Genomic DNA, 14,266 nt, shown 5'->3' with positions numbered 1-14,266 from the left:
ATCTAAGACGCTTATGGCGTACAATGGGTTAACTTTCGTTCCTTTTTTGGGAAAACAAATTTAAGTTTCCAAATAAAACTCTTACATGGCTTCAGACACAATTGATGCATTAGATTGTTTTAATCTTTCTTAATGCAATTTTGTGAAGAAAAACATTTATATTTTAAACCTAAACAATGGTCCCAGATTTGTTTCATTTTGTTTATTCTTAATTTTAGTTCAGTACCATTTGAAGAAAGAATTTTAGGTGTTCTTAAATGGCTACAGCTTCCTAAAGATAAAAGGTATGTATTGTAAATACTCCTTTGTCTTATAGAAATTACACAATTATTTTAAAATAGACTGCAAGAAAACTTTGATATTGGCTATGAGGTTTGATATCCAAATGAATTCTTTGTTGAGCTATTACAGTCACATTTTGAAGAATTTGCAACCTGCAAATTATTTCCCAGCAAGTTTAGAAATGTTACCCCAGTGTTGTATAATTTTTGTTCACTGTCGATTGTTGAATTATTCTTTTCATTCTGTTGTACAATGTGTTCATAAAATATTACATTTTGATACTGTTTGATTTAGACCACACTTTTACACTCTGTATTTAGAAGAACCAGATTCTTCAGGTCATGCCTATGGACCAGTCAGCAGTGGAGTAAGTACCTCTTATCAGTGATTACTTCCTTAAACCTGGTAATGGGTAGCTGAACCTTGATTTGAAGTTGGTTTCTAGACTATTCTGTAAGATTCCATGCTTTCTGGAAAGAGTGAGTATTAAGCACAATTTTACTAAACCACAGAATGCACTTTAGTCAAAATAAGAGTTGGGCGGATTGTTGTGTTTTTTTTTTTTTATGTTCACAGTGCTAAATTGAACTGATGATGAATTAAATTCAATATTTTCAATTCCAAAGCCTTTATCCACTCCATATCCCCCTACGTTGGCCTAAAACTTTGTGCCCTTTAAACATTTTGTAAATGGGTAAGACTCCACTTTTCTAGGAAAATGTAGGGTGATATGTCAAATAGCAGAAGAAGCCTCCTATGGGCTCTCCACCTTAGGAAATATTTCTCTGACCATCTCAGACCATGCTTACAACAGAGCTGGGGCATCAAAGGAGTGGTGATTTTATCCAAAGTATAGAGAGCTTCAAATAATCATTGTTTCATTGAGTGGTTACTAGGAAGTGTGAGATAGGGAAACAGCTCACGGACTAAGGCTGTTCCCTATCTCTCTAATAAATGTAACATCTTATTTGAACTGATCTTAGGAACTTAGCCCACTCCTGGCTATGTTTGTAATTGGTGCAGTGCTTTAAAACCTCGAATACTGCTTTCAGTTTCTGGGTGGCCTTATCATTTTGTATCATGGAGCATAGGAAACATTTGAACCCAGGGAGGGAGAGCTAATCAGTTCAGCTAACACCATTCCCAAGATTTAGGATGAAGCATGTGTGGAATTTGGGCTCTTTCACTGGTAATTGTCAGCAGTTATTTTGCCCTTCCTGTGTTACCTGACTTGTCTGAGGCTAAATGTGAATCAGTTCATCATAGTATTTCCTTCCACCGAGCCAGCCCGCCCTCCCTCCATCCCTCCCTTCCCGTTTTTCTTTCAACAGAAATAGCTTTATATAGGAACAGCCATTAGTGTGGCATACATCATATAAGATTGGTTCTTTTTCTTAGGTCATCAAAGCATTGCAGAGGGTTGACAATATGGTCGGCATGCTGATGGATGGTCTAAAAGAGCTGAATTTGCATCGGTGCCTGAACCTCATCCTCATTTCAGATCATGGTATCTCAATTTTCATCATTTACCCTTCAAGTGCCCCCCCCCCAATTTACTTGATTGATCATTCTTTCATTATTTTATCTTATTGTTAGAGTTAATTCTTTTTTTAAAAACATAGTTTCATGTGGAAAGTCTTTAGGAAAAGATAATATTAAATATAAAGTACAAATTAAACAGAATTCACCGAAGTCTAAGAGCCTATCAATAAAAATACTTACACCCATGTTCTGATTTGGGGAAAACTTACACCAGGAATTTGAATAGTTAAAAAAATTATTTTACATTAAATTTTGGTAAATCTACTCTAACAATTTTGATTTAATTTGAACAGATTATTATGTACCTTTTCTATTTGTTTTAGCATAAGTCCGACTTTTAAAAAAATTTATCTTTATTGTTGAAATTATTACAGATGTGTTCCCCCCCTCCCCCGTTGACCCCCTTCACCCAGCAAAAAGTCTGACTTTGGAGGGAGTAAATATTAATTTTGGCACTATTTTAATTTCACTTTTACTCACTGTGATCTTTATAATGCATGTTTTTATATAGCCTTGGGACTATAGAAGTGGTGTGGATACAAGAAAATAGAATACAAGTTCTTTTTATTATTTTTTTCTTGTTGTTATTGTTGTTTGCTTCAGAAATAATTACTGAAAATTATTTCTAGAAACAGTCCTAAAAAGTCATATCCTAAGGAAACTCTAGGCCTGGAATGAGAATAAGAATTTTACACTCCCAGTTCATATTCTAGGTGATTTGGGGAAAATAATGAGGCTTTCATGTTTATTCTAAAAATGTGATATTCCCCCTCACTCATAAAGACATAAAGATATTATTTATATATATAAAAGCTTAAGTGACTATCTGACCGTTCAACCGGTAGCTATGATGCGCACTGACCACCAGGGGGCAGATGTTCAATGCAGGAGCTGCCAAGCTGTGATGATTTGGCAGCTGCGGTTCTCAGGTAACGCACCCAGAACCAGAGAGGAGGGAGGCCGATTCTGGATGCGTCACTCGAGAACCACCCTTTCACAATCCGGGGGATGTCGGAGAGCTGGTTTCAACCCAATCCCCTCAGGCCAGGCCAGGGGACCCGTGCACTGGGCCTCTAGTAGTACATAAATAAGAAGAAACATTAAACTAATTTTGGATAAAGGAAAGGGAAAAGATTTTTTAAAAAAGTAAAGTGGTAGATATAGCTAGGATTCTGTGTCTTACCTATTAGATATTTAACATGAATACTGAGCACGTGTTTATTGAATTAAATTCAAGAAGTGAAAGACATTTTGTTCTACATGTTAAATTTTTCATTCAAGTTGCAACATGTTTTGGATTTTTTTTTTTTTTTTACCTAGGCATGGAACAAGGCAGTTGTAAGAAATATGTATATCTGAATAAATATCTGGGGGATGTTAAAAATATTAAAGTTGTATATGGACCTGCAGCTCGACTGAGACCCTCTGATGTCCCAGATAAATACTATTCATGTAAGTATAGCTTTATGCTGACCTTGAATGTGCTGACCTTGAATATCTAGACTATATTCCTCTAAATCATGATATGTCTAAACTAAAGAGAATCAGTCCTAGCTAGTTTGGCTTAGTGGATAGAGTGTTGGCCTGCAGACCAAAGGGTCCTGGGTTCGATTCTGGTCAAGGGCATGTACCTTGGTTGCAGGCTTCTTCTGAACCCAGACCCTGGTCAGGGATTGTGCAGGAGGCAACCAAACAATGTGTTTCTCTCACGTCAATGTTTCTCTCTGTCTTTCCCTCTTTCTTTCACTCTCTCTAAAAATCAATGGAAAAATATCCTAGGGTAAGGATTAACAACAAATAAAAAGAGAATCAATTGAAGTTAATTTCCTTTTCATGATTAAATAATCTCCAGTGCAAATCTTCCCCTCAGGGGACTGGATGTGAGGTTAGGTCTGACCACCATAGTATTCATGAGCTTCGTACAATTTTATGTTGTATTGTGTGTTTTGTTTATATTAGGCTCAAAATTACTTGAACAAAAAAACTTAAGAGAAAAGTTTAGCTACATTTATTCAACTTTAATTAATGACATTCCATTAAAATAATTTACTCAGGTTATAGAATAATATTCTATTATGAGGAAGAATGCTGGCAGAGATGATTAATTCTATAAGCAATTGATTTCTGTCCTCAGAAATGACGTTCTTTTAAACCTATTAAAAAAGCAATAAGAGTGTATTTTGTAAACAGAGAAGAAATTTTACATTCTCTCTTGACCACCCAGACTACCAAGAAATATTTTTAAATGTTTATTCTTTTGCAAGTCAAGCCTATTTCATAATTGTTTGCACTTCTATTATACCCCTCTTTTTTCTTTGTTTGTTTGACAAGTTGTAAAATATTATTGTTATACATTGGAAAATTCACAATAGTAAGGCTATCAATTTTTTCTAAAATTAGAGGATATTTTCCTCAAGAATTTTTATGTATACCCCTCTTTTTGATTACTGTCTTGGTAACTTTCAGATACTTAGGGCCATTTTGTTTATCTTTTTGTTAGAATTAACTTCTAAAATGGAGGGGGAAGAAAGCTCTTCTGACAGTTATCAAAATTGGAACCACATGTACAATGATGGGATAAACATCAAATAGCCACTAACAAAAAATGAGTTAGGTTTGGGCACTGAGTGCTATATCTGCTAATAGATACTGTTGAATATTTATGATGAAAAAATAGATTTTGTCCCAGGAAAATGGTTATGTAAATGTATTAGCATAGTGACCCAAAGCATAGACTACATAGTGATCCAAAGCATAGACTCTATATGCATAACAAATTTTAATTAGTATTTTTTATTTATTGATTGGGGGCGGGGAGGGAGAGATAGAGAGAGAGGGAGAAACATCATTGTTGTTCCACTTATTTATGCATTCATTGGTTGATTCTTGTATGTGCGCTGACCAGGGATCAAACCGCAACCTTGGTGTATCAGGATGACACTCTAACCAACTAAGCTACCCGGCCAGGGCCCCTAATTAGTATTTTTTAAATGTATAAGAGTAACATACAATAGCTATAAAACCTCTTATAAAAACTGTAGAGGAATGGCAGTCCCAGAAATGTTTAGGATGGGATGGCTAAGCTTTAGCCACACTCTTAGCTCAGTTAGGCCCTCAAGTTTCCCAAATTAAAGCAAAAACTATACCTATACTTATCTATCTATATCTATATCTATATCTATATCTATATCTATATCTATATCTATATATGTATATATATATAAAAATATGTAATACATATATATATGTATTACATATTCTTTTATCTGGATAATTTTGTCAAAATTATGTAAAGTCTAACTAATTAGAAAGCTAGACTGGAATTAGGTAACTGTGGGCTTGCTATGCAAACACAATTCCAAAACTATTCTACTTATTCTTTTTTTCTGAGTTTCTCTCTATCCCTCTTATTTTGAAATTCTGGAATTATTAGTGACTATCAAAGTATATAAAACAAAAACTAACAGTTTCCCACCCTAAGCTCCCCTAATTTACAGCTCAGTTGCTCTCTTTAGAGATGAACACTGTTAAGTTTGGAATGTGTCTCCTCAGATATTTTCTATGAGTATATAAAACACATTCATTTTCATTTTTATTCAGTGAAATCATATTAGCTCTAGTAGATGGATGCATGAGTATTTGACTGCATGAACGGATAGATGGATGGATTAATGGGTGGGTAGACAGATGGATAGGCATTTGGATAGATGGTCAGGTGGAGACAATTGGATGGTTAGGTGGATGTTCTGTAACTTGCCTTTTCATTTGACCATGTGACATAATTTCATTGGCTTGGGTGGGGATTCCTAAACATCTATCTTATTTCTGTCAATGACTAATATATAATGATTTAAATGAGCTGTTAGAAATATTGGCCTTGAATCTGACAGTCTATATGTTTGTATTATTTTTATTTCTAATTGTAGCATACTACCAATAATTAATTTTTTATCTTTGTCCCCCTTCAGTTAATTATGAAGGCATTGTCAGAAATCTTTCTGTGAGTATCTTTATTGTTCTATTATCTAATTACTGTTAGTTTTGTATAATATATATTTATAAAACATTCAGTATTTGTTGTTGTGATTATAGAATTAGAATTTTTGAGTAACTGGGCCAACATTAAATGTATTGTAGATTTTAAAGATCTTTAAGGACATGTCCCAATAATTTAGATTTGAAAGTTTTAAGAATTTGTTTATTGACATTGTTAAATTTATGTGATAGTACAAGAAAAGCATAATTGAAAACAGTAGAAGGAAAAAAAACCTACAGCTGTACAACCATAAACACTGTTAGCACCACAATATATTTCTACCAGTCTTTTTTAATGCCTATTTTTGTAAGTTTTTGTCCTGGTGCTGAATTATCTAGACTATTTTATTTTACTTGATAAAAAATGTTCACTTTTTAAAAAAATTCCTTTAAAAATATTTTTATTGTTTTCAGAGAGGAAGGGAGAGGGAGAGAAAGATAGAAGAAACATCAATGATGAGAGAATCATTGATTGGCTGCCTCCTGCATGTCCCCTACTGGGGATCCAGCCGGAAACCTGGGCATGTGTCCTTGACTGGAATTGAACCCAGGACCCTTCAGTTTGCAGGCTGACACTCTATCTACTGAGCCAAATTGGTGGATAAAATTTTCTCTTTTGGAGAAAACTCTTACAATTGTAGTTATATGAGTGTTTGAAAATAGGATCATCAGCAGTAACTCAAATATAATCTTGTGACACAGTCTACGTATCCTGGGACATCTATGCAGTGATTATGGTTTCATGTAAAAATAAGAATATTTAATAGCTGGGAATATTTAACTTGTACATTATACAAATAGTATGAACTCATTTATTTTTCCACATATGACTTACTGGGCATGCTGGTAAAATATTTGTGAGGAAAAATTCATATGGAGTTAGAAAGCACTTTCAAAAGAAGTTTACACTTAAGAAAATCTGCAAATAATGTTTTTTCTTTGCCTTCTATGATTTTAGTGCCGGGAGCCAAACCAGCACTTCAAACCTTACCTAAAACAGTTCTTACCCAAGCGGTTGCATTTTGCCAAAAGTGACAGGATTGAGCCCTTGACATTCTATTTGGACCCTCAGTGGCAACTTGCATTGTAAGTTTGATAGCCTCCCAGGTAAACTTAGCCTGATCTATTAGTAATTCAATAGGAAAACTGCACAAATATGATTCTCTAGACTCTATTCTAGGGTTTCTCAACCTTGGCCTCTTGACATTTTAGATAAGATAATATTGTGGGGAGCTGTCTTGTGTATTGTGGGGTGTTTGCAAGCATTCCCAGCTTCTGCTCACTAGATGAAAAAGTTGTAACAACCCAGATTGTCACCACACAGGCCAAAAGTCCCCGAGCGAGGGAGGATCACCTACAGCTAAGAAGCACTGCTCTGTCCACTTACTCCACAGTGATTATTTCTTGTGCTCCAGATTTGTGTTGCCACTTGCCATTGTATCTCTTCTGCACATTACAGTTATGCCTAATAATGTCTTCAAAGTCCAGCAGATAATTGGCAAAAGCTCTTTACCTTATAATGACCAATTAGCTTCATCATTATACACAGTTATTTTTTCATTCTTGTTATACTAATCTATCAATAAATCTCATTTATTGGTGTGTTCAGCAAATTATTTGGACCATTAATATGGTTAACATCTCAAAATTTGATCATTAACTCTTTTGATGGTGCCAGAAAGCTAGGGTTGAGGAATTTAGTTAACAGAATTGCACTGTCTCTACTTTATGAGAGACCTGCGCTTGTAGTGTTTGGAAATATGAAAGACCAGATGGTTCTTACCCTCATGGGAGAATTAATATTTAGTGAACATCTATTATGCATCAAGCATTTCTTTAGGGTAAACCATTTAATTGTTATAAACAATCTAACATGACAAAAATTTTTTTTTTAATATTTTTTTATTTTTCGCTTAAAGTATTACAAAGGGCATTACATAAGTGTCCTTTTTTCCCCCCCCCGCCCTTGACACACCCCTACCCTCCCTTACCCCCCAGTGTCTTATGTAACATGACAAAATTGAAATCAAGAGAAGATTAGTAAATTTCCAGAGTCACAGCTAATTATCATAATCAAGGTTCAAAATCAGTTCTGTCTCAATGATAGTGGGTTTTTTTCCTCTATACCATATAGCTCATAGTTGATTTGTCTACAAAATAAAAGATAAAGGTGGCTTTTAATGCTTTTCAAAGCCAAGTGATTTTATTTACCTTTTCTTGGTTTGTTTAAAAAATAGTTACTTATTCTTTATTAATGAAAATAATGCCATGGTTATAAATTTTGCTTTGTGAATTGACTTTACATTATTAATTCATATTATGTGAAAATTAGGAATCCTTCAGAAAGGAAATATTGTGGAGATGGATTTCATGGCTCTGACAACCTATTTTCAAATATGCAAGTGAGTATACCTATTATATTTTTAAAAAATAATAGTTATATCTGAAGAAAAGCTTGTATATAAAGTTTTAGACTTAAAAACACTGACATTATATGTCTTGAATGAGAATACTGAAAAATATACTTTCATATAGCTATTTTTCTTTGGTATTAATTAAAGTAATAGATTTTTGTTAAAATTTATATTCATAGTTCATGAACGTGTGACATATACCTCCTACTAAATTTCCAATAATTATTTTATATATATTATGCTCCACTAACAATATTGCTCCACAGTAAATGAAAGACAATTTGTTAATATTTGAGAAGACATCATACTTATATTCTAAATGAAAATAATATCTTAAATTTACTTTGCACTTAAAATTTTTAAAAATATACTCACAATAATTATCTAATTTGATCCCTGCAACACTGTGTGAGATGGGCAGGGTGAGGTGTATATCCCATTTCATAGATAAAATTAGATTTCATTGTACTATTGTTCTGAATGTCAACTCAGGAATTACGGTGAAGTTAAGAAAACTATTCTAGATGTCCTTAGAATATCTGTGCAACAGGGGTTAAAAAAATTCCCACCAAGTTCATTGGGCATAGTATTTTTCCTCTTAACATAATCAGTTTATATATGTGCAATGTAAATAATATAAATTCACTTTAAAAATTTATAATTAATATTTTTCATTTACAGTTAACATTCAATATTACAATTAGTTTTAGGTGTTACAGCATAGCTGTTACACATTTATGTAACTTACTAAGTGATTCCCCAGTAAGTCTAGTACCCAACTGGCACCATACATAGTTATTATAATATTATTGACTATACTCTCTATACTGTACTTTACATTTGACCAACTATATTCATAACTGGAATTCATAAACTGCTACTTTCCTGGTCAATCTAGGCCCTCTTTATTGGCTATGGACCTGGACTCAAGCACGGTCTTGAAGTTGATTCCTTTGAAAATATTGAAGTCTATAACTTAATGTGTGGTAAGTGAACAGGCAGCTTTCATCCCTTCTGAAAACAGCTGAGATAGGATGATCAAAAATAAGTTACTTGATGGGCACTTTTGTGAAGATGATGATGAGGCAAGATAGACCCTCACATTTCTACCTTTTTCCTTCCTGACCCCAACTCATTGAAAAAATGTGCCCAACATACTATCTGATTCTTCCACTAAGCTGCACGTTGGTAAAGTACAATACCCAGAGTAGGGAGGTCTGTACATCCTCAGTGCTTGGTACTTTGCCAGGGCTCAATTATATGACCATTGAATCAGATCAGTGTGTGAACTGTGTCCAGCACGGCCAATGGTGAACTTGAGGAGGCATGGTGAAGGATTAAAAAAAACAGCCAAGAGAATACAGTTGGGGCTATGTGGGTCACTGTGCCTGGATGAGGAAACAGTGGCCCTGCCTGTAAGCAGGATCTTTATTTTATAGTCAGATCACACAAAGCAAAACAAGGGCAAGATGTTTACAGTGTTCTTGCGAGTTTCAAATCTGCTTCTTTCCTGTTGTTACCATTCTCTGAACTCTATCAAGCTTTGTTTTGGCAGCACTTGCTGCACCTCCCGCAGCCCACATCCCTCAGCTACCTAGGACTACAAGGTCGGACTATAAAGTCAAGCTTACAACCATAGCCTTTGGCTATAATTGTGCTGGGAGGGCTTTGCCCTCCAAGCTGGCCCCAACCAGGACTGGTCCGGGGATCAAACCTACAACTGAGGCACACTCCCTTGACCAGGAATTGAACCATAACCCTTTGGTCTTCGGACTGACACTCTAAACACTGAGCAAAACCGACCAGGGAATTCTGTGCCCAAAATAGTACTTTGTGGGTGGAATATTACATCTTAAATATTAAATCCTTTTTCTGATAATGATACTGGGCATTTACAAAGCCTTAAATATGTCCTAAGTATAATTCTTTCAATGGGAGCTGATTTACATAATGAATTACTAGATCTTAAAGCACTTAAAACAGTGCCTGGCATATAGTAAGTGCTTTATTATGTAAGTATGTGCTATTACTATTATTAAGAGCATGAATCTTAGACTTGGACAAAGCTAGTTTTGAATCCTAGGTCTATTATCTTAGTAGCTTTGAGACATTGAGCCGAAGGCTCTGATTACTCATCTGTCAAAATTGACAATAACTTATTAAATTGTTTGGAGGATTAAGTAAGAAAAATATCTTAGCACGGTGATTGGCATATAATAAGCATTCAACATATGCTAACTATAGTTATTACAAACATTAAAGTTCATAAAAATTCATAGAGAAGTACAGCATATACCTCAGTATTTCCATAAAGACTAGCATAGTTAAAAATACTCTAAATCCCAAGAGAGTTTTAGAGTTCTATTTCAGGTAAAGAATTAAGGATTCATATAAATATGGTTTTAAATAATATAAATCATAGTACAAGTCTATTTGATTTTGAAACTTTTAAGTAATCTTTACCATTCTTGGAATTATGCAGACTTACTGAATTTGACACCTGCTCCTAATAATGGAACTCATGGAAGTCTTAACCACCTTCTAAAGAATCCTGTTTACACCCCAAAGCATCCCAAAGAAGCCCGCCCCCCAGTGCAGTGCCCCTTCACAAGGACCCCCAGCGACAACCTTGGCTGCTCGTGTGATCCCTCAGTAAGTGTTGCTGGGAAGTTGCGCCCAGTGTGTATGTTTTCATAGCACTTTCTGCATAGCATGTGCTGTGGAAAGACTTAATGATCAAATTAAAATTTATGAGTGAGAGTAAAAATAATATTTATTTCTAATTCTAGTGACACATGCAGACTTTTTATTGTTTATTTTTCCTCTACCTTATTTTTGCCTCTATTTTTATCCCTGGGTGTTGTGACTTGACTTGCAGTTTGGGGGAAGTTTAGCTGAGTCCTGTTATCCCAGCAGTGAGGTCTTGATTATAAACCAGTCACCATATTCATTTTCTAAAGTACACCCCCACCTTATTTTAAATTTAGGGGGAAAATATATCTTTTTGGGGTACAAAATGGATATATGACACTGTTCCAGTTTTCTCCAACTTTTATAGTTGTCGTAAAAGGATGAAAATATGTGACAGGTTATGAGCAAAATTGATGAGATCCCTAAAGATGGAAATTTGGGGAGTAGTTGAATTTGTTCTTTCTATTTTGTTTTAGGCTTTTAGAAAGACTGAGGAGTAGGGCTAAGAATTTTAAAGTAGCAATTATATTCTCATCTTTCAATAGTAGTGTGCTTGTGCTAACAATTTTGTCTTTTTTCAACTGTCATCCTTATCCCTTTATCCTCAACATAAAAAAAAAATAATAATTTTGACTTGTACAAGATGGTTTTAAATTGTGTCTTTGTTCTACAATGGAATAATTAATCTATAGATGTTGTTTGTTACAAAATTAAAACATGTCTTTCATTCCTTAAAAGTAGTATTATTAACTCTATAGATGTTTCCAGTCATGGATTTTCAGACACAGTTGAATCTCACCATGGCAGAAGGTAAGGCATGTTTACTCTTCAACTTGGAATAGGGAAGCAGGCTTTTTCTCGGTGGTGTGAATCACAGAAAACTTGTTTGGTGGCAATTTTTAGAATAGTTAATAAAATAAAAGGAGTAGTGGAGGACCACCTGATATAAAACATAGAGATTTCTTTGCTTGACAGTCTAGATGGTTAATCATAAGGAAAGAAGGGATATTTATAGTGGAAACAGTATGCAGTATGTTTAGTGGAAACTGAATCACTCTTTATGAACATAGTAGAGATCTTTTGAGATTTTGAAGATTTTTATAAGTTTATAATAAATCTTCCAATTTCCACTTAAAATACATGTTAAATGTCTAGCTCACTGGGTTCTTAGTTAATTACAAGAGAGTATAAATTGAATCACTTATCTAAAGTTATTTCTTCATCACCTGTGAATGAAAATTAAGACTGCAGACATCTGATGAAATTTGTTAGTTCGACTTGGATGTTCAGTGACACTTCAATATACAGTGTCTGGTACATTTGACAGAGTCTCTAATAGATTAAATTACTTGTCTCACGTTATTTTCCTGCTGGAGTAAAAGGTGAACTCTGCACTGTTCTTTACTTGATCTTATCTGTATAAAATTCTATACATGTTCAGGTTAGAAAACCTTTGGTGATCCCAAGGTGTTAAAGTGTTGTGGCAAAGAATGACACTTTGGAATTTGGGTAGAACTGGGTTTGAATATGAGCTTAGAAACTATGTCCATGGAAACAAGTATTTACTTCCTACCAGCTGCTGTTTCCTCACCTGTAAAATGGTTATATAACCTTAATTTATAGGGCTATTTAATAATTAAATTAGATGGTGTCTACAAAGAACTCTACAAAGCACATGACACTTGGGGAAAGGGCAAGAAAACAGTCTATACTATTACTGATTCATTCAGCTTAGTCTCATAATTTCAGGTCTGCACTTTGGCTTTCCAAGTACACGCATTTTCTTTCTGGAGTCCATCCTGAACAAGAAGGAATTGCAATAATGTTAAAGAATTTTAGCAATGGAATTTCTAAATTGCTGAAATTTCTAGCAGTTTCATGTTTATTGTGATATCTTCATATTACATTGCTCTTTAGAATCTTCATGGACAAAAAGTGCGCTACTGAATCCCTTTTGTTTCCTTAATTGTTTATGGTGCTGCTCTTTGAATTTTTTTGTTTGTTAAAAACTATTGTTTCAGTATTTTAAGTAGGGGAAAGAATTAGATGAGTGTATCATATATATTATCATGTAATGCACTCTAAGTACATTGAAAAGGGGGTTTTGTCTTCCTCCTGTGACCCAAGAGAAGGTTATTAGGCGTGGCACTTTACCCTACGGAAGACCCAGAGTTCTCCAGAAGAGCGGCACTGTCTGTCTGCTCTACCAGCACCAGTTCGTGAGTGGTTACAGCCAAGACATCCAGATGCCCCTCTGGTCATCCTACACCGTGAACAGAAATGCAAGTATTTGCCACCTTTTTAGTTCTGTGTGGTTACTTCAAATTATCACTAAGCAAAACATTGAGAGCATTATTTATCACTGTTAATCTTGGCTCTGTAATCACTTCTCAAATTAGGTCACTGAACTGGGAGTCAGGAAAATTAGGTCTCAGCTCTGCCAGTAACTAGCTCGTGACATTGAGACTTGGAGAATATTTTGTTTTCTGTGAAACGAGGGATGTGCAGTAAAGGCTTCTCTCTGGCCTTTGGTTTAAATACTTTACGATTTTACTTTATAATTTTATGAAATCATTTTTACAATCAGTCACAATTATTCACCTCTAAATGCATAAGTATGTGGGTACACGGATTTCCCTCAACTGCTCAACTCTTAGCAGATTCTCACTGATGGAGAAGGCTCAGTCGCCTCCCTGCATGTACCATCCACCCACAGGAGGACCCCTGAACCAAACCAGGGAGAAGCTGGGGGTCCTGTTCACCCCCCAAACCAGAGGAGTCAGGCCTTGAGAGGAGTGAGGGAAAATGTCCCAGAATAAGACCACCATTCCTCCTCACTCCTGGGGGCTGTGGTGGAAAGAGAAATAATCAGAGATGGGCTTTGAAAGAGAGAACAAAGGGTGGAGATGAGATTTAGATCTTACTTGGGATGGAAGTTTTAAACTAGACTGACCAGCTTTTCAGAAACTGAAAGTATCTGGCAAGCTGTGCGATGTCCTTAAAAGATAGAGAGCTTAGATCAGTTGAACTTAAAAAATAAAACTATTGTTGATATCACTGAGATAGCTAAATAAAAATATAAGGGTGTGTGTATGTGTATATATATATATATATATATATATATATATATATATAATTTCTGTGTTTAAAAATATATAGTGCACACACATTCAGATATTTACATAACATTTCAACCTTAAACTTGAATTAAAAAAATATATATATTTTGAAGACTATATTCAAACACAGTAAACACTTTTCACATTTTTTTTTAAACTTGACTTTGTACTATGTAGCATTCT

At 34.7% G+C, this 14,266-nt stretch overlaps 1 protein-coding gene across 1 annotated transcript in view; it reads left to right on the top strand.

The window, feature by feature from the left end:
* Positions 1-14,266, top strand: part of ENPP1 (ectonucleotide pyrophosphatase/phosphodiesterase 1) — a 59,322-nt gene that overhangs the window by 35,210 nt on the left and 9,846 nt on the right. The window contains 12 exon segments of the mRNA XM_023750263.1: positions 13-27; positions 219-284; positions 577-649; positions 1,681-1,789; positions 3,145-3,276; positions 5,793-5,824; positions 6,818-6,945; positions 8,192-8,261; positions 9,172-9,259; positions 10,756-10,925; positions 11,723-11,774; positions 13,092-13,246. Coding sequence (XP_023606031.1) covers positions 13-27; positions 219-284; positions 577-649; positions 1,681-1,789; positions 3,145-3,276; positions 5,793-5,824; positions 6,818-6,945; positions 8,192-8,261; positions 9,172-9,259; positions 10,756-10,925; positions 11,723-11,774; positions 13,092-13,246 — 1,090 coding nt within the window.

This window comes from Myotis lucifugus, unplaced genomic scaffold (genome assembly GCF_000147115.1).
Source record: "Myotis lucifugus unplaced genomic scaffold, Myoluc2.0 scaffold_11, whole genome shotgun sequence".
Taxonomy (NCBI): domain Eukaryota; kingdom Metazoa; phylum Chordata; class Mammalia; order Chiroptera; family Vespertilionidae; genus Myotis; species Myotis lucifugus.
The sequence above is the reverse complement of the archived record's forward strand: the minus strand, read 5'-3'. Positions and strand labels throughout refer to the sequence as shown.